Genomic DNA, 25,601 nt, shown 5'->3' on the forward strand with positions numbered 1-25,601 from the left:
TTTCTTCCTAATATCTAATTAAATCTACCCTTTTTTAGTTTAAAACCATTCCCCCTTGTCCTGTTGTTCAAGGTGGGGCTCGGAGTAGCCTGATCTACTGGAAGGTGTCCCTGCCCATGGCGGCAGCAGCAGCAAAACATGGTGATCTTTAAGGTCCCTTCCAACCCAAACAGTTCTATGATAAAACTATCTTGCCCCTCTTGGTCAGGTGAATCCTATAATTTGTCTCCTCCTTCCTAAACCACTTCCTCTCACTGGGAGCATAAAGAACACCACCTGTGCCCTAGATCCTTTTCATGTTGCTCCAAGAGGTATATGGTCTCTTTTGATGGTTCTGAGTTGCCTCATTTGTGAGAGACTGCACTGGTGAGGCCCATCATTGCCACAGCAGATGTGTTGTCTCAACATTGCTAAACTCATGCCATCACCACAGTGAATACATTGTTAAGGCAGGAAGATAACACCACTGCCTCAGAAGAGATTTAAGGCAGGAAGATAACACCACTGCCACCAAAACTGACTGACGCCATGGAGCAACAGGGGAGGTTGACCCTGCAAAACTTAACCAAACCCCTGTGCATGTGCCCAGACTTGAGGTGAGGGGGGTCAAGATGCCTGGAGGCCCCTGAGGAATGTTGGACACCAATGTTGGGTGGGGGGTGTGGTTGAGCAGAACAGCTTGTAACAACTCTATAAAAAACCAGAACCAACTAACGCGGGATGGAATGTTCCCCCACTAGACTTAAAAATGAATCAAACTTATCGGGACGCCAGAGCTCTGGGGTGGTAGCTATCGCTCTGAACTCTTTCCATTCTTTCCTTCTTTCTTTTCTTCCTTTCTCTCTCTTTATCTCTCTCTCTCCCTTTGCATTTGCAGATTTATTGTTGGGCAAATAAAGTTCCTTGGCTCTTGACTCCGTTTTGAGTCTTGATTCTGTTCCTGAGAATACAAACAGAACCATGCTCTGGTCTCAGACCGGCATGTGACACTCATTGCAGTATTGTCAGACTCTACATGGAACAGTAGGAATGGATGATAATTTTTAGGGTTCACCAGGCTCAGCAGCCTCTCAGGGATGCTGCGAATGCAGCAACTAGTCAATGTTGTAATAGATGTTGGAGCAGGGAACATGATGATCTGGGCTTGCCCAGCCTCTTACGTAAGGGGTTGTTGTGAACACAGCATGCTGCATGATGGGTCAATGGTTGTGTTGCATGGGCATGCGTTTGGCTGTGCTGAGCAATGAGTCTGGTGTGTGCTTGGCAAGGAACCCACCTGGGATTTTGGCAATGATGTCTGTGGTGCTGTGTCCATACTGTGATGCATGCCCCAGACACCTTGTGCGATCACCCAGCTGAGCCAATACATTTATAGAGGGACTGATTCCCAGTCCTTGCTGGTGTTTGCACAGCCTATTTGGGTGTCTCTGTACTCAGCTCCCCAGTGCCCAGGCTCTGGTTTAGCTCTCCTGACCTAATTGGGTGTATTTTTGCACACTGGGGTATTCATAGCCTTAGCAGGAAAGATTGGCAAACAAAAACAAAAAACAAAAAAAAAAAGGGACATGAGGCAACAAGGTTTCAGCTCATTTGTAAGTCATTTATTACTCAAAGCAATGCTGCAGGTCAGTAACATGTCGTTACAGATATCTCACCCATCCTAAGAATTTGCTACCAGAGCAGCAGAGTGCAAAGTGCTACTGCCCAGTGAAAAAATGAAGGCACAGGGAAGAGTAAGTGATTTTTCTGGTGTCCTACAGTCAGTAAAGACAGTGTTGATAGCAGTTTTGCACTCTGAGTACATAGCAGCGTATCTCTGATTTGCCAGATCCACTGATTTTTCTAGCTCCTGCTGATATATCAAAGGCTGGAATTCTTGCTGGTGTTGCTGGTCCTAAACACAGCTAGCCTGGGAGTAAGAAAAAAGGCTTTCCATGTTCCTGTGCTGTAGTACTCAGGTGAGGTGAGACAGAAATATTTTTGGAAGGTCAGTGTCCCCGGTTGCCCTGTGACAGTGTGAGATGAGCAGCCCCATGTAAACGTGTGCCTCAGCCTAGGAGATATGAGAAGGGCTCTGAGCTTCCACATGTTGCCAAGGAAGAGCAGATTGGCAGTCAGAGTGCTCAGGTTTCCACCTCAAGTGTGACTGTTCAGCCACTGCCGCAATGAAAAGCAAGTATTTTAGTATAAGGAATTATTTTTGATGAGGAAACATAGGATTTCTGGTGAAAGCTCCTGTCTCAATGATCTAGTCTCATTGCATCTATTAGAAAAAGAAGGAATTTGAGGGAATTTTGTTATTGTTTTGCTGGGGAGAGTAACTGGAACCTCTGGAGGTCAGACTGTTTCTAACTGGACTTTCTGTGTTGCTATTTGGTGCCTCATGCCTTTTTGGGTGGTGGCACATGTAGTCTGTGCAAGAGAAAAGCTCATGATCTAACTGTGGTGGGGACCTAGTTCCTGGCAATACTCTATTTTGGCTTCTTTGAAAGAATGACTCATAAAGTTCTGGCATACTTGTAAGTCTAAAATAAAGAAGTGTCATTTGAAGATCTGTTTCCTCTTTTATTCAGAAAAAAAATGAATGATGCCTGCAGATGCTGTCAGTCACTCGGTGAAAAAAAATAGTAGCAATGAAATGAAGCAACGGGGAGGTCTAAGTAGCAGTTCCTGAAAATGGGACTGTCCTCCTGCTGAAAGACAACACAAAACTATAAAGCAAATAGTTAGGCTTGAGGTCATTATTGACTGTGTGGGGCAGTGTCAGGAGTCCCAGGTGCTGTGTGAAGTGTACAAACACAGCCTGCAGACACTGAATGGCATAGGACCTGCAGGCTCCCTCCCCTTTTCCTGCCACGTGTGAATCATGGGAGAGCAGATGACAAAGAAATAGGTGGAAACACTGAGCTTCTCTTTGGTTTTCTCCCACTTCCTTATAACACGTGGCATGAGAGATTGGTGTGGTTTTCATTTGGTTTCCTAAGGAAACAAGGCTTGTGATCATACTCTTTCTGTCTGTGTGTCTCTTCTATTAACTTTTGAAGCCATTAGCCAGTTTCAGCCCAATGTGACAACAAGGTAGTGGTTTCACAGACTGGATTCTTCAGTTTTCTAGAAAATCAGTGATCTGCTGGAGGACCCTCTTCCTCTTCTGCTCATGAGATCATCCAGTCGATGAACCATCCTCTTAACTGCTGCAGAGGGAGTCTAGATGGGAGGAGGTCACCAGTGGCTCAAGGTAATTCTGAACACGTTTGCATTTGCATAGATCTCAGAGCCAAATCATGAAGCCCGTGGCTGGCTGATACTGCTGATGCCCAGTGTGAGTGTTCTTTCATTGGCACGGCTGTTGGGACAGATTAAAGCCGATCTAAAAGGTAAAATGCAAGCACGTGAAAATATCACAGGTGCCTTTTGGGAGGGTGCTGAAAACCCTGGCGTTCCTCTGCTGCAGAGACTTTGGACAGATGTGTCCAGGGGCGAGAGGGGCAACTGCAGAAACTGAGAGGAACTGCAGGCAAGTAGCTACAGCAGGGAGAAGAGGCATGATGGGCATCTGTCACAGCAGGATCCTAGCATGGTTTTATGTCAAGATGAAATTTCCCTTCCCAGGCAGTGCTTTCAGGAATGAAGCCAAGCAGGACGGTGCCTGACTGATCTTTTTGTACAAGTCTGCCCCAAGAAATTGCCTGGTTTTGTACAGAAATGAGCCTGAACCAGAAGCTTCCCTAGATGCAGCACCACGAGGCCTATCTGGAGGGTCGGGTAGGCCTCAGCATCTGTTGTTTGAGGAACTTTTAATGTGCTGTGGTAAATTACCAAGCTCAAAGCCATTTGGCTTGGGAAGTGTTGGCTCAGGACCTTAACTGAAAGGGAAAGTGGGAAAAGAGAACTTGTGGGCTTGTTTGACCTCTTTGGTAGGACGTTATGTTTGGTATGCCCCGAAAAACTGCAGAGTGTTTTTTAAAGGTGTCATGTCACCTGAGAAGGGGTGGGAGCAGGCAGCTAGCTCAGAAATGGCTGCTGCACACCACCACAAAGTCTGAGCCCTTCTGATTTAATCCAGATGGACAGAAAAAGGTTTGCTCCCCACTCATTTCTGCTCTACTCTATTTTCTGTAAAGGAGTGTCAAAACAAACTGCAAAGAAAAGCATGAAATGCTCAAAGGTCTACTTTATTCTACAACGCTTTCAGGGTGTGTGTCATCTCCCATAAAGCTGTCTTGCCCCATCCTTCACTCGACTCAAGCAAAACTCCCATAATTACTTTGGGATCTGCAGCAAGAGAACCAAATTTTGCCTAAGACCTTTGATTTTGTCATGTCTTTCAGCAATAGGGGAAATTCTTCAAAAATACCACAGCAAATACCATCTCTATCTCCATCCAGATGTTGGAATCCTCCAGCACGATGTACGTATATCTGGTTTCTCTGAGAATGACTGTAACATTTATCGTGTGTTTTCCAACATTGCGGGTCACAGATTGAAATTAAATGCAGAGGATTATTCCTTCCAGAGAAATAGCTGATTGAGTCTTTTCCCTCAAAATCTTCCTTCTTACCTTCCCAGCATATGCTTATCTATATAGGCCAGCACATTTTTAGAGCCTACTGGTATGTCAAGAGTCTTTCATCTCTTGGAGGAAATCCCAAATCACATTGTACCCATGACTGATATGCTGCTTGTGTTTGTTGGAAAATGTGTTGTATTTTCATTGCCATTGAACTCTGGTACTTGCTCCTGGTGTATTCATGCGGTATACACCTCCTGCAGTAAAGAACAGTTAATATTTTCGGTTTCTGGTTTGGTTTATTCTTGTGTTTGGTTTTTTGGCTATTTTGGCATCTTGTAACTTCCTGAGAAACCAGCTTTCTGTTCAAGTTGTGATAACAAACATTGCAATAGTTCTAGCAGCACTGGGGAATCAGAATCAAAGTTGTTAACCAACCAACTTGGTTCTTTGCTTCTAGCAAAACCCGGCTTGTTTTATGGTGTTTTCACAGTGGTGTAAAACCACACACTGCACAGGCAGCTACTAGGTCCACTCAGGAAATGAGTCAAAGATGACAAGAAAGTGACAAAGTGCAGATGAGGATTTTCTGTGGTGAGCAAGTGGGGTTTTTTTTCAAGTCCCTTTGCCATTTCCCTCACATTTTTGAAAAATCATTGTTGAGGTAATTGTAAAAGTGAATAGCTGTGCTGTTTATTCTGTATTTTTTGTACTGTAAATCCAACAGTCTCTGAAGATAGAGCCTAAACATTATTAGTCCTTGCTGAGCACAAGAATGGAGCCAGGAGATACAAGTTCTTTCTATAACCAAAATGTTACTGTTTGACCATGGCAAAATGAGACCGTGTGTTTGAGATCGTGCAGATCTCCTAAACAGAGTACCTTTTTCTTCTCTTGCAGTTACCAGTCCTGTAGTAATTAAACAGAAGGAGCATTTGCAATCATTGTTATTATCTTCAGAGCTGATACCAGCTTGTGTGAGGCTGGAGTTCGTTGTATCTTACTGTGTCTTATTTCAGACTATCTGCAGATGCAGGCAAGTGATCCTGTTCAGCTAAGTGATATTTACAGTGAATTATTTTCTCATAGATGGAAATTTAGATTGTATCCATGATCCTCCTCCACAGCTGCTTCTTTCCCACTTTGACTGTGCTATTTCCAACCTCTAATCTATCTCCTTCCATGTAATCATAGAATCATAATTTATTAATCCTACATTCTCTCCACAGAAGAGCCAGGTGAGGCTGAAGAGGTGCTGGCTGGTCTTAGAATAGTTTCTCCTGCCCTGAGCCACATCAGCCCATTCTGTGATGCTTAAACTCCTCCATCAGGCAGATTTCATAAATCAGCAATATCCATATTTTACAGAGGAGAAAACTGAGGCAGTGAGTGTTTTGCTGGAGGCCAGATAAGGAATTTGGGAAAGTTAAAATGCCATCCTTCTTAGTGGCCTTCTTTCAGGTGTTGTGTATATAGGAATATGCTTTGAAATAGGAACATTTACTCCTGATCTTATCAAACTGAGGCAGACACTGTATTTATCTCTTCATATTATTGCCTGTGTCATAGTTCCATTATCAAAAGCTGATTAATCCCCAGCCCTGTCTGAACTGCAGCTGACATTATGTGCAGGCCCGTAGAGTATTTCCATCTCTACCTGGCACTAAGCAGATGAGTTTATCCACTTCCTATATTCATCCCTGGTCCTACTTTGGGGTGAGAGGTGAGAAAATTTAAGTGGTTTTCTGAGATCACTTCCAGCCCTGTTGCCTGTGTTTCTGTTAATGGTGCTGGCATGCCAACTCTTTGCAACTTTAAATAGGGAATGGAAACCCTGGAAAATGTGAAACCAATTACCCAGCTATCTTGTCCTGCCTTTGAGGCTGGCATGAATGGCTGCAACATATGGACAGAAAAGATAATAGCTCACATTTTGAGAGGTCCTATCCTGGGCTAATCCTCATACTCTGTCAGTTACCAGGGTGTACCAATTTTAGTTGTTATGAAGTTAGTGCAAGACAGGCTTGATTTTCTTACTACTTGAAAGTGGCAGCAGGTCTGCCACTGCGCTGACCAGAAGTTTCCCTCTGGACTTATTTAATTTCATCTTCCTGCAATGGAAAATTGGTTTTCTTCAAAATCAGTATTTTCAGGAGAAAAATGTCCATTGCTGCAAAATATTGATTTTTCCCTCAAAGTTGGGCACGAGCACAGGGCAGATTTCTGTTTTAAAAGTGTAGTCACTGCAGAATAGCAAGAAGCAATATAATTTTCCTTTTTATATATATATATATAAATGTAAATTTTTTTAATATTATTTCATCCTTTGTTCTGCTGTAGATGGAAGGGGGAAGCAGGTGTTCTTCAGCTGGCTGTGTACCCTAGAGAGTATCTCCCAACCACCTGAGAAGTGCACATACAAATGCAAAGCAGGTGGGCAAAATGAAAAACATGAACAGAATTGCAAGTGTACGTCAGGGCCGTGCAGTGAAGGAATCCTGCAGAATCTTTTTGGGGTGAAGGGGATTTTTTGGGGTCTCCGTTTATAAATCCATTTAACATGTCTCCTTGCTTGCTTACTCCAGCAATTGGAGAAGGACATCAGGGGAAGACTGCAAGACTGGGAATGCCATCAAAGTAGGACACACAGGAAAGCTGATACATGCCTCCTCTTTCAAGACTCGGAGGTAAATGAGAAAAGGTTAATAACACTATCGCATGGCAGCTGTCCAAGCTGCCGGCAGCTGTTGACAAAGCTTGGCTCGGCTAGCGAATTGAAGGCATCAGTGTTTTGGGTGCATGGTACCTTTTTGAGAGTTCAGGAAGTGAAGAGTCAAGTCGTGTTTCTCAAACTAGCACCCAAATTTAACTCCTTGCCCACATAAACACCAGCCCACAGGTCTGGTTTCTCTTTGGGTAAATTGTTTTGCCAAAGCAAAACAAACATACAGGCACCATGGCCTCTTTTAAAGTCCTCATAAATATCAGCTATCTAAATAATCTGTTGGGAATTAGGACAGCAAATGCTTTGTATTTCTGGATATGACTACGTGAGTGTGGGTCAGGAAGCAAAACCTGGCACACAGGGAAAGAAAACCCATGGATGAATGGCAGATTGCTGTACAGCCTGGGTTGTTTCTCCTACATCTCTAACACGAAGAACAGTCAGTAATTTAGAGATAAGTAATTAGATTTAGTAATTAGAGGATTTAGTAATTAGAGGAGGAGGAAAAGGTGGAAGAAGAAATACGTGTATTACCTGGCTCTGCGGTTTTAGTCCTAGGTGGTAAGACCGGAGAAACATCGGAGAATGTGCAAGATTTTAGGGCAGTGATGTTTATGTTCATATTCTGAGTGTGGTATGCTGATATTTGGCTCTGGTCTCCTGCAGCTTGATTGCTGTGGCTTCTCTCCCACTTGGTGACCCTGGGTAACTAATCGGCAATTTGTTGATGAGATGGGACTTGCTGTGTAGGGCTCCTGAGCTGAGGAAAGGGATGTGCTTGGAGCCTTGGAGCATGCCCCTGCAGCAGGTGAGCTGATGTGATGATGACTGGATATCTGAGACACCAGCAGCGCTGTTGATGGTTTCATTGGCATGATCAAGCATGGTAAGTGGATGTTTCCTGCAGGTTCTGCTGTTGCCTCCATGCGGGCATGGTTATTTTAGAAGCTTTAAAATAAAGATTTTAAGGAATGCATCTTACCCTAGCTCCTACCCTGAGAGATCAGAAATCTGGGATAGATGGAGGTGAAGTGGTAGAAAAAGGTTGCACTCTCCTGGGTGAACCAAGTGGGAATTAAGCCATTCAGGCTGTAGTTTCAGCCTTGCACTGACTTCTTTTTGTCATCTTTGGCAAATCACCTTTCTGTGCTTCTGTTTCAGCTGTCTTACCTACTTGTAAATTTTGCAGAGCAACGATTGACAGGATGACCCAGCAAAACCAGAGAGGTCAATAAAGAAATGCCAGTTGTTACAGAGTGGCTGGGAGGCCTGGCTCCCTGTTCCATGTTGCATGTGTGACGTGTTATTTCCAGGAAGTAATATCATCAATGACATAATTGCCAAGGAACTCGCTGTGGTCCTGGTGACTCTGGAAGAGCAGCTCACTCAGCCCTGGGACCTAAGTGGACTCTGCTGCCATCTGGGATCCAGGGAAAAGAGTCCCGCTTCATTTTTGGCATATTTTTGGTACTCACATTGTCCCAGTTCTGCAGGCCCCAGTGCTCTCTCCAGTCTGCTCCAGCGCACCCCAAACCTCTCTTTGCCACAGCAGCTCCCCAAAACACATTCTCATCCAGCTCCTGCACCCCATCCCACAGCCGTGTGTCCTTCCCCTCCACACTGAGCCCCTTCCCCAGCTCTCCACAAGCACCAGCCCTGCAGCCCTACCTCTCCCCAAAACACCCTGTGTCCCCAGATCGCCTGCCCAGCATCTTCTTGTATTCTACACCGGTCTTATGGGTCTCTGTTGCCTCTCCTTCCCCCTGTCAGCACCCCAGTCTCTTTGCACCAGTGCCACCACTAGCCCCTCCCTACACACACACACCAGTGACCCCAGTACCCCTTCCCACACCCCAGTTCCCCCAAATACCATTCCTCCACATATACCAGTACCCCTTCCCCACATGCCACCAGCCCACACACACCAGTCCCCCAGTACCACCTCTGCAGACACCAAAGGCTCCCAATACATGCCTCCCACCACACACCAGTAACCTCGTCCTCACATACCAGTGCCCCTAGTCCCCCCAAACATCAGTGCTCCCAGTACCCATTCTCCCCATAGAGCAGTGTCCCCAGTACCTGCTCCCTACACAAACCAGTACCCCCAGAACTCCCTCCTCACATACACTAGTGCCCCCAGTATCCAATCCCCACCCACACCAGTATCCCCAGCACCCCTCCTTCCACACTAGTGCCCCCCTTCCATCCCAGTACCCCTTGTACCCCTTCCCACATATACCAGTGCCCCTAGTCCCCCCTCCCTACACACAACAGTACCTCCACTACCCCTTCCCCCCACACCAGTACTAGCAGTCCCCCCCCAATGCCCCCAGAACCCCCTCCCTGCACACATCAGTGCTCCCAGCGCCCCCAGTACCCCCTCCCTACACATACCAGTGCATCTAGTACCCTCTCCTTGCAAACACCAGTGCCCCCAGTACCCCCGCACCAGGACCCCCTCCCCGCACACACCAGTGCCCCCAGCATCCCCGCACCGGGACCCCCTCCCTGCACACCCCAGTGTCCTCAGGAGCCCCTCCGCCCCCAGTACCCCCTCCCCGCACACCCCAGTGCTCGCCCCGCCCGGGCACTACAAGTCCCGGCGGCCGCCGCGGCCGGGGCCGTGCCGTGCGGGGCCGTGCCGTGCCGTGCGGGGCCGTGCCGTGCCGTGCCGGGGCCGGAGGCGGAGCGGCGGCGGCCGGACCGGCGGCCCGGGCCATGGAGAGCGCCGCCAGCGGCGGGTCCCTGCGGGGCGAGATCAGTGCGTGGGGCGCGGCCGCGGGGTCCGTGTGCGCGGCGCGGTGGGGTTGATCCGCCACGGGGAGAGGCGGGGGCCGGTGTTAGCGCCGCGTTTCGGGGGGTGGGGGGGGTGGCGCAGGGGTGTTTGTTTTGGGGTGCGCAGGATGGGTCGGGGAGCGGGTGGCTTCACCCGAGGAAGGGGAGGATGCTGCTGGCAGAGCCCCCGCTTCTGGGTGTGGGGAATGCTGTGCGAGCCGCGGCGGCACTGCTGGGGAGCAGGACGAGAGGGCATGGCCCCCTCCTTGGAGGGAGATGGCGGGTGGGAGCTACGCAGCACCTCGCCGGGCCCGAGCCCTGTCTCCGCCATCCCTCCGCAGCGCTGGAGGTGACAGAGCTGCTCGCACAGCGCTGAGAAATCCTGTCCCTGGGAACGGGGCCCGGCCGGCTGGAGCAGCGGGCCCAGCCCGGCAGCTTGCCCCGTGGATGGACCCGCAGGAGAGCCCGTAGGGAGCGTGAGGCGGTGCTGCACGGCTGGTTCCCCTGGCACGGATGCTCTCTAGCTGCAGCAGGGACCGGCCGTGCCCCCCCTGCCTGGTGCTGCAGCTGGCAGGGCTGAACCAGAGGTCCTGAGCCGCAGATGTAGGAGCTCTGGCCCCAGCTGCCCCGTAACCCCACGTACGGCTCCAGGTGGGAGCCCTATCTATGGGGACTGCTGGTGTTATTTCTCATGTCAGCCTGCCACATAGGGAATTGTGCAGTAGGAGAGAAGAAATTTGAGGAGCCTGCAGTGTGCAGGTTTGGGTTTTTGGGCTGTATAAATAAGCACTTAGTGAAATGCTGCTGGAGCTTCTTCTTCTCCTCAGTCCTGGTGGTGACAAAGTGATGCTGTTCGGTGACTGGCAATTTGAGTGCTCCATCCTCATTCTCAGACATCTTGCTTCTCCTGACATAAACCAGGACAAGCTCCAGAGAGGGGAAAAAAGATCCTGCCCAGGGATATTGGCCAAGGGGATGAGGATCTAAGAAGCAAACAAAAAAGCCTGCTTATAACTGTGCGTTGGGAAAATGCCAGTACTCGTGATTCCCTTTCAAGGAGTGGTTTCAGTCCACTATACACCTCAGTGTTGCGTTATTCTTCAGGTCTGCTCCATCTTTCATAACACTAGCTTGTGTTGGCATTTGCTGCTTTATGCTGGTAAAGAAAATGTTGCATTTAGGGATGGAGAGAGATATGGTCAGTCCAACTGAAATATGTGACAAGGCGTTTATTTTTTTTAGAAATAAGGCAAATCACCCTTTTTCTTCTGCTCTGTCAGTGCTTGCCTTGAAATGGGGGTCTTATGGAGATGTGTAAAGGGGAGGAACTGTAACTGCAAGGTCTGGTTTGCCGGTGGTTTTTAGTATTAATATTTATGCAAACAGCACCATATGGCTGCGATAAGCCCTGCTTTTGCAGGGTACCAAGGCACTTATTTTTATGGAGAAGATGCCTTTATCTTGCTGAAAGTTGCATGAAAACGCACAGGGCTGTTCTGTACTTGTTCCTACCTTGAAAGCAAAATACCTGAAAGGAGATGATATCCTCAGTTAGTGCTGGCAAGCAAAACCCAGACTTGCCCCGTGCAGCTGTAGATGCTCAGCGAAGGTGTCGACGATATAAACTCAGTTGTTGAAGCTCCATTGACTTTTGGGGAAGATACTTTTTAGGTGGGCTGAGTTGCTCTCTGGAGATGTCCTGTTTCCAGTGATTTCAGATGGAGCCAGAAGGGACAGCGCCCTTAACGCTAAATGGTTAAGAGCTCGCTGGGATGAATCTGGACCTAACGAACGCTGCTGGGGTTTGTGCTAGGATATAGTTTCAAGCAACTACAGCAAAGCATTTCAGAAACTGCAAGGGAGCCCAGCAATACAAACAGTCCCTGACAAGGCAACGGTCAACCGGGAACCTACAAACATTAAGCACCCAATTAAAAAACACACGCTGAGTGAGGGCATGGTGCAGAATAAGCTCCTTGTTCCCAGCTCTCTCTTCTAGCTGCTGGCCCACGTTCCCTGTCTGCTTTTCTCCAGCATGAGATCCATTTGCTCGACATGTATGGTTTTATTTATTTACTTATTTATTTATTCTTTCCTCTCTAGGCTTCTGGGCTGATCGAACACCAGTTCATGAAGCAGCCAGGCGGGGAGAGATCCTACAGCTGCAGCAGCTGATAGAGAGTGGAGCCTGTGTGAATGCAGTCACCTATGACTCTATCACCCCGTTGCATGAGGCGAGCCTGCGGGGGCAAACACAGTGTGTCAAGCTTCTGCTGGCTGCAGGGGCCCAGGTGTGTATCTGGGTCTGATCCAGCTGGGAACTTCATCTTGATTTTATTCCTGGGATCTGAATTCTCCCCGTCTAGCTCTAGGTTCTTCATCACCCTGGGCTTTCTTGACAGTCAGCAGAGGATGGCAGGCCTCTTCAGAGGGTGTTGGAGCTTGATGTGACGTAAACATCTACCTGAAAGTATTTCTGTCTCGCCCTCTCTCTCTTCACTGACTTGGCAGAACCCAGGGTGACTAAAAATCTAGTTCAGATGACTCAGATACCTAAAGGTAACTGGGATGAATCAAGGGGTCAGAAGAATAGCAGGGGTCATGTAGCTTCCAGAGGAGATTTATAGTTATTCTTTAATTTCTTCTTCTATTGCTTTAATTTTTACAACGGAAACAAAAATCAGCCAAACAGAATCTCTGGGTATAGCTGGTGACAATTGTCTTCAAGGGCTTGTGACTTCTCACACACTGAAGACAGCAGTGCTCTGAACAAAGCCGGTGAAGTGGAGCACGTGTTTGCTCCCTAGTCCTTCGCATTGAATCATAGAGTCATTTACATTGGAAAAGACCATTAAGTTCATCAAGTCCAACCGTTAACCCAGGACTGCCAAGTCCACCGCTAAACCATGTCCCTAAGCACCATATCTACTCGTTTTTAAAGTCAGACAGCTTGGCTCAGTCCGCCGATGAAGCTGAGCTTTGCACTAAAGCAGATGAGGAGTTAACATGTTACTCAGCTGCCAGGAGAGGGGCAGAAAAATCTAAGAATGGAAATAACAGCCTAAATTTGTGTCATTAATGTGCATCCATGCCCTGAGAGTGATGGGAACAGTGCAAGCCATGTTGCTGACAGTTAGCAACCAACTCTTTCCCTAGCTCAGAATATTTCTGGGGTTAAAAGAAGTGAGGACATAGGCAAAAGGGTAATGCCACACAGCAGCCTGCAGGTACCTAACATCTTTTTTTCTGCCTTGAAGGTGGATGCCAGGAATATCGATGGCAGCACTCCGCTCTGCGATGCCTGTGCCTCAGGTAGCATAGAGTGTGTGAAAGTGCTGCTGTCCCACGGTGCCAAGGTGAATCCTCCCCTTTACACAGCATCTCCCCTCCATGAAGCCTGCATGAATGGTAAGCTGGTGTGCTCTTTGCATGGTTATTTGCGGCTTGGATGGAAAAAAAAAGCAGCTGCCAAGTGTCTTAAGTTGACTGTAAGCTGTTGTTGCTCATCAGACCATTACAGCTTGCAGATACATCAGTGGGCACATCCCTGGTTGAATTCTGAATGCAGAGTGCTGTGGTATCTGGTGAATAAAGCTGTCCATTGTGTTGGGTGCTTTTATCCCATATGACAGACTCAAGATAAGATCTTAGGCAGATAAAACGACAGCTTCTTGGTGCTCTATTAGAAAAACCTTCAGGCAAACAAGTAGCTTTGCTGTTGTGAGCAGAGGGGAGTTTGCACCCTTTCCCTCTAGTCCAAGTTGAGATGGAATAAATTGCTCTGATTAGGGCATGAGACCATCTTAATCAGGTGGTTGTTCAAAGCTGCTGGAGGAGGCTGTTGGGTGGGAAGAAAGTGCCAGGGACTGTTGGGCGGTGCTGTAGTGCTCCTTGTCCCTCACTCACCCTTTTCCAGCTGCAGGGTCTGTCCAGGGGATAAGAGAAAACCCCAGGGGCCAAAATAATGTCCCAGCTGGCACATGCCAGCCACTCTCTGTTACCTCTGGCCTTTACTCAAGCCTCTTCTGGACTTTTGGATCTGGGTTACAGAGCAGGAGCAAGCATCAGGGGTGGCTGTGACGGCAGCAGAGGTGGAGGAGTGGCAGAGGGGTGTTTAAATGTAATTGTTCCCCTGAACTTCTGCATGCACAGCTGCAACAGCAGGAAAGCCTGGATGTGAGAGTGGCAATGTCCCCATTAGATGATTGTGACCAAATCCCTTAATGATTTTGTGCCTCAGTTTCCTCTTTGTAAGATGTAATACCTCCTCTCTCCTCCCTGTCCTGGACAGTTTCCCTTTGACTATGAAGGCTATGGGAGACAGCGTTTTTGACAAACAGGTGCTGACGTAAAATACGTAGCTGTGAGCTCTTGCTTAGCTTTTCCTTGTTAAACTTTTTTCCTGAGGCTCGATGATGATGACTGCCCACTTTCTGTTAAGTCATATTGTTAGCATTGGAAGACTTAAAGCTGGAGTGGTCTTGAGGGTGATCTGATCCACCCAGGGCAGGATCAGCAATACAACCGTCTCTACAAACAACAGGCAATTTTGTGCAGACCCTGGAATTCAGGTTCGTTTGACCTGATTCCCAGTGAGCCATGTTAGTCTCAGTGCCATGCAGGTGTGACTCTTATTTCTTGTGTTGTGGTCTCACAGTCTTTGTCCTACAGTGTATTGCGTTGGCTCACAAGCACTTCTGTTTTGCAGCCATCACCCCAAATATTAAACAGGCTGTCTGTGGGTCAAGCTGATCCCAGCCTGCCGTATGCTCCCATTTGAGCTGGATTCTTTGTTTTGACTTGGATCTTCCCTTTCTAAAGGTAGCTCAGAGTGCGTGCAACTCCTCATCGATGTTGGCGCGAACTTGGAGGCTCACGACTGCCATTTTGGGACTCCCCTACATGTGGCCTGTGCCAGGGAGCATCTGGACTGTGCAAAGTTGCTGCTGAAGGCAGGTATGGCAGGCACAGGTTTTGCTTCTGGGTGGGCAGGAGATGGTGGTGTCTGTGCACAGCATTTCCTTTGGTGCTCTGCAGTGGCATTCTTGTTGAAGAGCTTATTCACTCACAGCATAATATAGATGACAAAGGTGAAATGTTTTGCCTTTACCTAAGCAAAGCTTAATGCTTAAGCATTTTTTCAGCATATGACTGTCAATATCCCATTTGTGATGTTCTCAGTCACATTCTCATGCCCTTATTTTCATAAAATTCAGAATTTTTCAACCCCTTAGAGCAAAGTATCAGCTTCTTCTCCAAAGTGGTATCAGCTGGTGAGCATGCATTCAGCTTTGGTAGCGCAGTCATACAGTTTTGGGTAGGTTTTAGGGGGAGATGTCAGGGTTTGATGTTGTACAGAAAACCAGAGGTGAAGTCACTTCATACCTCAGGGAGATCTGGTTGGTGTTATGCCCAGATGAGTTTGCTGGATGTTCAAGTCAATGTTCTGTGCTCCAGGTTTCACATCCCAGTTTTCTTGCTGCTAACTTTGAGGGAATTTGGAGTTGGACTTCGTGTCGTGGCTTGGGCTTACTGGGAGGAGATTTGGCCCAGGGGTGGGGATTTGTTTCATTGAACATCATTTGTCTAAAAATTACACATCTAAGCTTGCTTGTTTCCAGCCACTCCAGTTCCCTGTCTTGGGCACCCATCAATTGATTCCCCAGAAATGCCTGTTTCTTCTCTTTAACTGTAAGGGGAGTTCAGTGTGACCACACATACCTAGAAGTCAATAGTTTGAATTGAGTGAGGTTTGTCTCACCTCTGCTAACAAGTCAGTTGGTAAAATGGAAGCAGTTGTGGGGGTATGAGAAGGACCTTTTGCTGTAAGCTTATAAAGCCCAAACTTTCTTAGTAAAAGTATCTGTAACTAAAACTTGATCCTGCAGTAGTGTCTGATGGTGAGCTGCAGTTTATCATGAGTCTGGAGTATTTCTGTTAAAATATTTAACAAAGCCATCACTGTTTGTGGGAATACTCCGCTGGGATGACTGTGAATGGCTTTTTGCTGGCTTTGGACAGCACGGATTCAGGAAGCAATTCTGAACTTCACACTCAGCAGCTTATTTACCTGGTAACATGGACTAAAATAATTTCTCTGCAAGGAAATCATAAAGCCAGAAAGGAAAACTCATGTGTTGCCAGCACCAATAACTTGTTCAGTAGTTTAGTTTCCTCTTTGTGCTGTTTGGATCTTGTTCTGGCTGGTCCTGTGTGTTTTAACAGCATTTTTTTTCTCCAGTCAAACCACTCCTTACATTTGGGTCAAGTGAGGCTTTCACGAACAGGTTTGGTTTTCTCTCTGTCCCCAGGGGCAAATGTGAATGCTGCTAAACTTCATGAGACAGCCCTCCACCATGCAGCAAAAGTGAAAAATGTAGATCTGGTGGAGATGCTGATTGAATTTGGAGGAAACATTTACGCAAGGGACAACCGAGGAAAGAAGCCATCGGATTACACCTGGAGCAGCAGTCCCACAGCAAAGTGCTTTGAGTACTATGAAAGTAAGTGAGATATGATCCCCTGCCCCAGGAATTCAGTCACTGCCAGCTCCATTGCACCAGATCGTGATTCTCAGTCAGCTTTGATTTGTAGATCCCTGATCATCTTCCTGTGAAGGTTTAGAGTTCTTGGTGGCAAAGTGTAGCAGCTGACCGTAGACTGACTCTGCTTAATTGTGGTTGAATGACAGTGGAAAGATGGTCCAAATCATGCCCTCACTGAATTCAGGCCCCTCTCATGTGTCAGCATGAGCGTTAATGCTTTGATGCATTAAGTCAGGTCAAGAAAATCACCCAGCTGAAAACTCATTTTATTTGGGGCAGGGAAAGCATTAAACTTTAGCTGTGTTGGCTGTCAAATTTTGGAGGAGACATTTGACTGAGGTTTGAGAATGGCTTTAAATCAATCTTTATCTTGGTTACCCTTGGTGGAGCTCAGAGGAGTAAATTACAGACCTTTCTGAGCTTTTGCAGACTGTTGCTCAACACCATAGCATTAGATGATCCTAAAAGTCACAGAATCACAGAATGGTTTGGGTTGGATGGGACCTTAAAGATCACCGTGTTCCAACCCCCCTGCCAGGGACAGGGACACCTTCCACTAGACCAGGTTGCTCCAAGCCCTGTCCAATCTGGTCTTGAACACTTCCAGGGCTGGAGCAGCCACAGCTTCTCTGGGCAACCTGTGCCAGTGCCTCACCACCCTCACAGTAAAAAAATTCTTCCTTATAGAAAGAAAAATGTCTTTTTTACAGAAAAATCAAGTATTTTCTGGCTTTGCAGTCCTTTCGGTGGGGAGCCCCTTATAGCCCCTTCTCCCTCTGACTTCTTTCCCTGTAGCAATCTCTCCTCTGGGTTATTTATTGCTCTCTTTCTTTAGAGAGCCATGAAGTGTGCTGGTCTGGCTGCAGCTGAGCTGGCTGAAGAGGTTGAATCCTGCATGCCCATAAATACTTCTTGTATCTTGCCAGAGTTTACAGCCCCCTCAGTCCAGCCAGCAGAACTGCACGAGTTGCTTTTCAACGCAGACCGTTGTAACAGTATTGTGCTAGCTTTAGTATTATTTTTCTTTTAATTGGTATCATTACATTCAGGACTAGGTCCAGGACAGATGCAGACCTTGGAGGCTGGTGATTGCCAAGGCTGTGGGGGTATAGGGATGGAAGCTTCTTAGGACTGACTCCTTCCAGGGCAGTTGTGCCAGACTGTAACTCTGCGTCCGTGCACTAGCATCAACACATGGTGCTGAGGCTGTGGGCTGCAGATGGGGCTGCCTGGAAGGGGCTGTGGGGAGTTTTATTCGAGCTTTCAGCGGAGTGCTGAGTCTCCATCTCTCGGATGGAGGAACGGAGTGGTAGGGAAGTGTTAGAAGTAGTTTTTGTTCTTGTATGCAGTGTTGCTGAGACTTAATACAGCATTACTAAGGGAGATCTGAAAGTCTTGCATGGCCCCAGTGGATCGGAGCAGGTGACATGCTGGGCACCGTTAGCCTTTGGAGGATGCAGGTGGGGAAGGGAGCTGGGAGAAGCATGCTGCAGCCATGCTATTTCTGGTGGGATTTGCATTGGGATGAGCCTTGAGGGAGCACGCCTGTGGCTCTGCAGTGCCTTCCTTGGGCCTGGGTGCTGTGGGAGGTTGAGCGCTTGGAAGCAGGGCCAGGCTTGTGATCATGGCAGGGGTGATGCCAGATGTCGACAGGAGGTCTGTGCTCTCTGGGAAGGTCAGCAGTCCGCTGAGCTGCAGCCCTAACTTTGGATCCTCTTTTCTCATTTTAGAAACGCCTCTGAGTTTGTCACAGCTCTGCAGAGTTACAGTGAGGAAGGCTGCTGGGCAGCGAGCACTGGAGAAGATTGCCAAGCTAAATATTCCTCCGCGACTAATCCAGTACCTGTCCTACAACTGATGGGGAAAAGGTGGCTGGGAAGGACGATATCTTAAGCTCCCGCAGTATGAAGGATGTCTCTTTCTCTTCTACCTCCCCCCAAGAAACTAATTTTAATTTCAGCAAACTGGTGTAAATAGTATTTATGAGGCAGCACTTCCTCTTCTCCGTGGGCAAAAACAGGCTCAGACGATGTGTAGCACTGGCTTGAAGCTGGATCTGTTAGACTGTCACTGTGTTTGAGGCCATAGTGCTCGCTCTTTGAGTGGGGTTAGTCTTGCCTAATTTTACATGTCTCTAGCCTAAGGCATCTCCGTATAATCTAGCCAGGCTCCCTTTGCAGTCAGTGAAGAGAAATAGATACTTCTGGAGCATGATTCATCTGTCCCCTTTTAGATGCCTGTGCTGGGATGATACAGTATGCCTTGGGAGCGCCTCTCTCCGCTGACTGCAAAGGGATTTGGAGGTGATACCCTCGGATACAGACGTGTGTGTTTCTGCAGTGGGAGCGCTGGATCCCACCTCAGTGTTAATAACTCAGGTGACGACTGCCTAATGCCAAGGGACAAGGTCTGAGAGACGTGTGTGCTCTAGCTGGAGGCAAATTAAGTCTCCAGCAAGCTCAGGACTAATTAGAGGTACTGCAGCCGGTTACTGACTTTCCGTGAACATCAGTGGGCTTTGGCTCAACGCCAGCGGTGAGGACAAACTGCTGCCAGATCAGGGGTGACTTTGCCCATGCTCCTTCCTTGCTGACGGTGAGCCAGTCCTTACTGTAGTGTTCCTCTAGGGTATCACCGTGTCTAATTTTCAAGCCCAAGCAGGAAGCAGGTCTCTCTGCACATCCAGGGATGCTTCCCTCCAGATGGCTGGTCCCAAACAATATTTTTCCACTCACTCTGAACCACTGTGGTCGCTCTGTTGGTTTTCTGTGCAATAAGTGGCAGAGCTGCTGCCCGATGGTGCCTGAAGTACGGTGAGAGCATGTTCCTTGTGTAGCGGTGCAGCAGATCCCTGTGGTGTATACCCACACGTGAAAGGCAATAGGAGGGCTGGGTTCTGACTTAGGTTTTGAGATTTTTATTTTTATTTTCCCCCCCTCCGAGTTTGTCTCTCAGTGCTGGAGCCTCTTCAGAGGTTGGCAGCAGGAGGCAGCCCTGAGCCGTGTGCTGCTGAGTGTTGTGCTTGAATCCTTCGGCTTCAGCTGGCGTGACTGCAGCTTTGTCCGTCTGTGATTTGAATCTTGTATGAGCAGAGCCAAAATTGTCGTCTGCCCTCCAGATGAGATGTTACATGTTGTCTGAAGGCAGTAACCTACAGGATACATGGTACTAAGGGGATGGAGCTCCCCAGTGCCCCCGTGGCAAGTTTTAGCACTGTGATGAGAATAAATTTCTCCTCTGAATGACAGCAGATGTCCCGAAATCCGCTGTCTAATGTGGCATCAAGCTAACTCAGGGCTCTCAACATTCTTCATGCTGTGAATTAATGATTAAAAGTAAGCAATCTCTTTCAAGATCTCTCGCTCCCCTGGCCAGCACGATGGGGCTCAGCCTTGGGAGGGACAGGGGAAAATCGCATAAGCACAGGGTTGATGAGCTGAGGTGGAACTGAATGCACTTTAATGGTGACCAGCAAATCACTTTGTTTTTTAATTTTCCGTTAGGTTCATTCCCTCTGCACCCCTTTGGTGGTTTTATTTTGCTGTGCCGTGTCATATAGAGCTGGACAGAAAAAAGTTTGAGATCCTGCTCTTTGCGTAATTGTCTGTTTATAATTCTGTTTTTTGTCTTTAATGTATCAGAAATGTGAAGTTGCTGAGAAGCTCAGGGAAGCCCTAGAAGTGTTTATTGCCAGATTGATAGGATAAAGGTTTTGTTTTCAAGAAAAGCTTCTTCTGCCCAACATGCATGTCCTTACAGACAAACATGTATTAGGAAAGTGTACCTTTTGGTAATCTGGGGTGAAAACCTTCCCTATTGGTTCCAACTCAAATCCCTTGTTAGGTTGCTTTTTTTAACATTGCCTAAGCTGACGAAATAATGAAGCGGGTAAGTCCAAGTTTCCAATGTAAAAGCTAAAGATTCCTTGAACAACCGAGAATAAAATTACAAGTTCCTATTTATGTCATCTTTATTTTTTCCCTCTCTTTTAAATCACCTTTCTGGTAGGTCTGAAAGTTTTGTTGTTTTTATTTTTTAATGTCTTTTTAGAGGTCCTGCTGATCAATGCAGCATCCAGGAGGGGCTTACTGAGAGAGCTAAGCACCTCTTATTTGGTGGCAATAGCCAGACCCATTGAGTAGCAGTTTTCTTAAGACATCCACTTGTTACAGCCATGTCTGGAGGGAGAGGTGTTCCAGGAAAGTCCTTTGAGAGCCAACAAACTAGAAAACGACACCCAAGTTGTTTCCTGGTGTGCTGTGGTTCTAAGGCAGGTGGCCCGATCATGCCGTGGCTGTTGGTGACCCAACAGGTGTTTACTTGTGCATCTCTGAGTTTCTAAACTGCAAGTGAAAACTGAGGTTTATATTCTTTTTGATCTTTTATCCCCCCTGTCTAGCCCTCAGTTCTTTTAATCCTGCAGGGATTTCTCAGCTGGTTGTGTAGCATCTTCTGAGCCGTTGTGTTTTACAGCTCAGAGTAAAGGCGAAGTAGATGCCAAATTAAACTGATGTGATGTTTTGCTTACCTTAATATCTCAGACTGCAATTTTTGTGGCAGTTAGCTGTTACTGCATGAGTAGCATCATCATCCTTACTGCAAGTATAGTCTGGAGAGCTGGGAATCACTGCAGCCATCTCAAATTAAGATTAGAATTAGAAGCTTTGGATAACGTTGCCCTAACAGGGGGGGTGAGGGCTACACTGAGGGTCAGATTTGGATTAGGGTCTCTCCTGGCCCATGAATTGCTGAGAGTAGCTCCACTTACTAACACAAGAGGCCATGGCAGGTTGTCAAAGAGCCATCCCCAACACTCTGCTTCTGCTAACCTGTCGCACTGCGCTGCCCTGCTTGACATGAACCACAGAAATGGATGGTTCAGGATCACCTGCAAGACATCCCAGAGGCTGTGGACATGCTTTTCTGTATCCCATTAAGCCATACCCATCTCTCATTGCACCATCATGTTGTAGGTACGGGTTGGGAAAGGCTGTTGTGGCTGCCTCCAGTATTACCCTCCTCCGGTTATTTTTGCAGTGATTGTGGTTTGTTTCTTATGTGTATGAGAAAGAAGGTCTCAAGGACCTTATCTTCTGGAAGTTTATGCATCTCACCTGGGTGATACACCCTCTGGCCACATAAGGTTGCCTTCTCTCAGTTATGGGTTAAAAAACTTGGGAGATCCCAAGCACCCAATTCACTCTTAGATTATAGGGACTGGGTGCTTTTGCTGTTTCAGTGGTAGCTGAAGGACCTGTGGGTTTTTAAAGAGTTTGGGGATTGCTGGGAATGAAGGAGGCTCTCTGAATCAGAGGTATTATTAAGTGAAACTCCTTGACTGACTCTGCTTGGATTACACCCACTGCTTTATTTTTATGTTCTGGCTATTATTTGACTTCCTTCACCCTTTAATCCTAATGTCAAATTAGGGCATAAATCCAATGCAAACAAACCCAAACCCACCAGGTTAGTCCTGCTTTCATCCATCCCCTTTCCTGGGCTCCCCAAACTGCAAACCCAGTTGAGCATTTTGGGCCACCTCCCCTGTCCTGTGGGTTTCTCTGCCAGCTTTGCTATGGGTCCAAGAAGCACAGGGAGCAGTCTGAAGTAATGCTGCTGCTTCAGGGAAGCCCAAATGAGAACAGGACTTTGCTTTCATCCAGGAAAATCATCTTATGGACAGTCAGGCTTGCTCCCGGGTTGCTCGCTGGTGGTTGCTGCTGGCCAGGCTTCTTAAGGTCAGCTCGTGAGCAGGGAGCTTGATCATAGCAGCTTTTCCCCAACTATGTGAAGTTTGTCCAGAAAAAACAAGGTGTGGCTGAAGCTGATGATTGGAAGAAAGCCTCACAGCGCTGAAGAATTAACTCCTTGTAATGCCAGCAGCCATTGCTTTCCCCGGACGATGTGGAGAGGAGCCACCCTTCCCCTCTATGCATGAAGGAAAGATTTGTGCCATTGGTGCAGCTCCCCAAGTCTTGGCATAAAGAAACAGCAGAGAAGGGAAGGCAACAAACACAAACAGGGTTGGTGGTTTTATTTTTTAATATCTTGTACAAAATATCTTTGTACAAGAGGGCAAACCCCAAGAGCTGCCCTAATCTTAGCAGCAACAAGAAAAGACCTCAGTGTCCTCTGGAAGGCGGCACCTGAAGATGAGTAATGCAGTGGTTGCATCATGGTTAAAGCAAGCATGAGCATGAAGTATCTGTTCTACCTCTTGATTTAAAAAAAAACAAACAAAACCAACAAACCCAAATGCTGAAGACCTTGAGTATTTACCTGAGCTTTCAACACCCTGTTCATCACTTCCCTCCTTTCTTCAGGGGAACAAGTGATCCTGCAGGCACTTGCAAGAAGATGGTGCCTGTCCTGTGCACTTCAGCGGGAGTCAGTGTAAACTCTGCAGTAAACTCAGTGTAAAAGGGCAGTCTCTGCTGTCTGGCGCTTGCTTGAGGTCCAGCCTTGGGCAGCTCAGAGGCTGGTGAACATCCTGTTCCCTGGCTTGGGGATGGCCGGAGCAGTAGTTGTTTTGAAATCAGGGGTTTTAAGGCCAAGGCTGTTATTTTCAAACTTAAAGCCAGCATCTAAACCCATAGCAAGGTAGCAAAGCGTAAGGGAGGAAAAAAACCCCCACTGATTTCTTAGGACCTTTGGAAATCTTGACTACTTCTATGTGGCACCTTTAGGTTCGCCTGTGCTGTTAGTTAACCCGAGACTCTCCTGCCTGCATGTTACTTTGAACAAAAACCTCATGCGTCCTGCCAAAAAACCCAAACCAACAACTTTTCCACCCAGCAGCATAGATGCAGCTTGTTCTTTGGTGGGTGCCCTGTAACTGTGATACTCCGATTCTTCTCTGGGTTTAGGTACTGAGACACCAGGCTCAGGAAGCAATGACCTCTGTTTGGAAAGAGTATAGCATGTTATGAAGATGCTATTTGTATTTATACCTGATTGTCTGATTTGTAATGGTTCCTGGCATGCTGTGGAGGTAAGATTTGGGCAGGTGTGAACACGCTGGAGTGCTATTCGTGATTAAAACTCGCTCTGGAAGGTTTCATCTGTGCCTGACTGTGTTTCTTCTTGTAGACGGTTGCGGTTGGGGTGTGGGGTCTGTGCGGGAGCCCTGCCAGCTCCACTTGCTTTGTCAGCCTCAGCCTTAATTGCAGCGAGGCTGTGGGCAGGCAGCGTGTCAGCCCTGGCTTTATGGACCTGTGCAACCAGCTGAACTTACCCTCTGGAGGACAAACCAGCCCAAGTCTGTGCTGGCTGTGTGGCCACGTCCAGAGAGTTACAGACAATGGCTCAGTGTCCAAGTGGCAACTAGTAACAAGATGTGTCCCTCATGGCTCTGTATGGGGACCAGTACTCTAATATCTTCATCAATGGCATAGTGGGATTGACTCTGCAGATGACACCAGGCTGAGGGTAAAGTTGATTTGCTGGAGGGAAGGGATGCTGTCCAGAGGGACCTTGGCAGGCTTAAAGAGGGGACCCATGTGAACCTCATGAAATCCAACAAGGTCAAGTGCAAGGTCCTGCACTGGGCCAGTCGCTAGTATCAACAGAGATGACTGAGAGCAGCTTTGTGAAGAGAAATTTGGGGATACTGGTGGGTGACACATTGGACATGACCCAGTAATGTGTGTTTGCATCCCAGCAAGCCAATTGTATCCTGGGCTGCACCAAACGCAGCGTGGCCAGCAGGTCCAGGGAGGGGATTCTCCCCATCTACTCTGTTCTCATGAGACCCCACCTGCAGAGCTGTGTCTGCTCTGGGGCCCCCAGCATAAGAAGGACACGGACCTGTTGGAGTGAGTCCAGAGGAGGCCACAAAGATGGTCAGAGGGCTGGAGCACCTCTCCTAGGACAACAGGCAGAGAGAGCTGGGGCTGTTCAGCCTGGAGCAGAGAAGGCTCCAGAGAGACCTTATAGCACCTTCCAGTACCTAAAGGGGGCCTGTAAGAAAGATGGGGACAGACTTTCCAGTAGGGCCTGTAGCAATAAGACGAGGAGGAATGGCATTAAGCTAAGAGAGGGTAAATTTAGATATTAGGAAGAAATTCTTTACTGTGAGGGTGGCGAGGTACTGGCACAGGTTGCCCGGAGAAGCTGTGGCTGCCCCATCCCTGGGGGTGCTCAAGGCCAGGCTGGACGGGGCTTGGAGCAGCCTGGTCTAGTGGAAGGTGTCCCTGCCCCTGGCAGGGGAGTTGGAACTAGATGGTCTTTAAGGTCCCTTCCAACCCAAACCATTCTGTGATTCTGTAAAGAAGGCTTGTTTTTCTAGTGATCACAGGCTTTTAGGGGCATGCTGTCTGAGATTTTGAGAGGACACTGAAACAATGAAAAACAAGCCCCGCCATGCCCCCAAGAAGTTTTAGTCCTTGTTTCCCAGGAATGCTTCCCACATGTTGCTGAAACCTGGGAAGAGGGGCTGGGACTGAGGGATAGCTCTTCACCCTGGGCAGCTTGAAAATGGGCTGGGGGAAATCCTGAATCCTGGAAGAAAATGGAGGCTGGAAACAAAATCCCAAAGAAATTTGGAGGTGTTTGGATAGAAAGGGACAGTCCCTCTCTTCCCTAAGAGATGATCTCCAGCCAGCCTGCTTACTGAGTCCTTCTTGTGGGTTGGAGCAGCTGGTTGAGGTGGGGAAAAGGTACTTGTGTGTTCTGGGGAGGTGTTTTGGGCGGAATTGGCACCGATTTGCGATACAAGTGCGAAAAGCTTGTAAATCTGCAGGTTTTGTTGCCGCTGGGTTGCGGGGAGTGCTTCCCTGCACAGCACCGCTTGGCGGCGCTGCTCGCCCCAGCAGGAGCCGCGAAACCTCCCTGCAGGTGGGAAATGCTTAACCAGCTGGGTCTACACCAGCCACATTTTTGCAGGAGAAAGACAAATCCTGGAAAAATTTTGAAAAATCTGCTCCCTGAAACAAGCCCGGGCGGTTTTCCGTGGGCAGACGGCAAAGGCATCGTGGGTCGCCAAGATGATCAAGAGCCAAGATGCTCTTTTATTCCTGCAAAGCTCTTAAATCTGCAAACTTGG

At 47.8% G+C, this 25,601-nt stretch overlaps 1 protein-coding gene and 1 long non-coding RNA gene across 3 annotated transcripts; both read left to right on the top strand.

Annotated features, from left to right (window-relative positions):
- Positions 1-1,620: 1,620 nt before the first annotated feature.
- Positions 1,621-8,489, top strand: LOC130150300 (uncharacterized). 2 transcript variants are annotated; one of them, XR_008822198.1, is made up of 6 exons: positions 1,621-3,238; positions 4,332-4,411; positions 5,411-6,943; positions 7,096-7,197; positions 7,902-8,121; positions 8,397-8,489. It is a non-coding gene; the product is annotated as an uncharacterized LOC130150300 (long non-coding RNA). The 2 variants fall into 2 exon arrangements; XR_008822197.1 differs by having other exon boundaries at positions 7,902-8,489.
- Positions 8,490-9,870: 1,381 nt separating this feature from the next.
- ASB13 (ankyrin repeat and SOCS box containing 13) lies at positions 9,871-23,616 on the top strand. The gene is made up of 6 exons (XM_056341093.1): positions 9,871-9,999; positions 12,117-12,304; positions 13,271-13,421; positions 14,835-14,969; positions 16,325-16,516; positions 18,289-23,616. Exons 1-6 carry the CDS (start codon positions 9,957-9,959, stop codon positions 18,414-18,416), a joined length of 837 nt encoding a protein of 278 aa, XP_056197068.1. The 5' UTR covers positions 9,871-9,956; the 3' UTR covers positions 18,417-23,616.
- Positions 23,617-25,601: the final 1,985 nt, after the last annotated feature.

This window comes from Falco biarmicus, chromosome 5 (genome assembly GCF_023638135.1).
Source record: "Falco biarmicus isolate bFalBia1 chromosome 5, bFalBia1.pri, whole genome shotgun sequence".
NCBI lineage: Eukaryota > Metazoa > Chordata > Aves > Falconiformes > Falconidae > Falco > Falco biarmicus.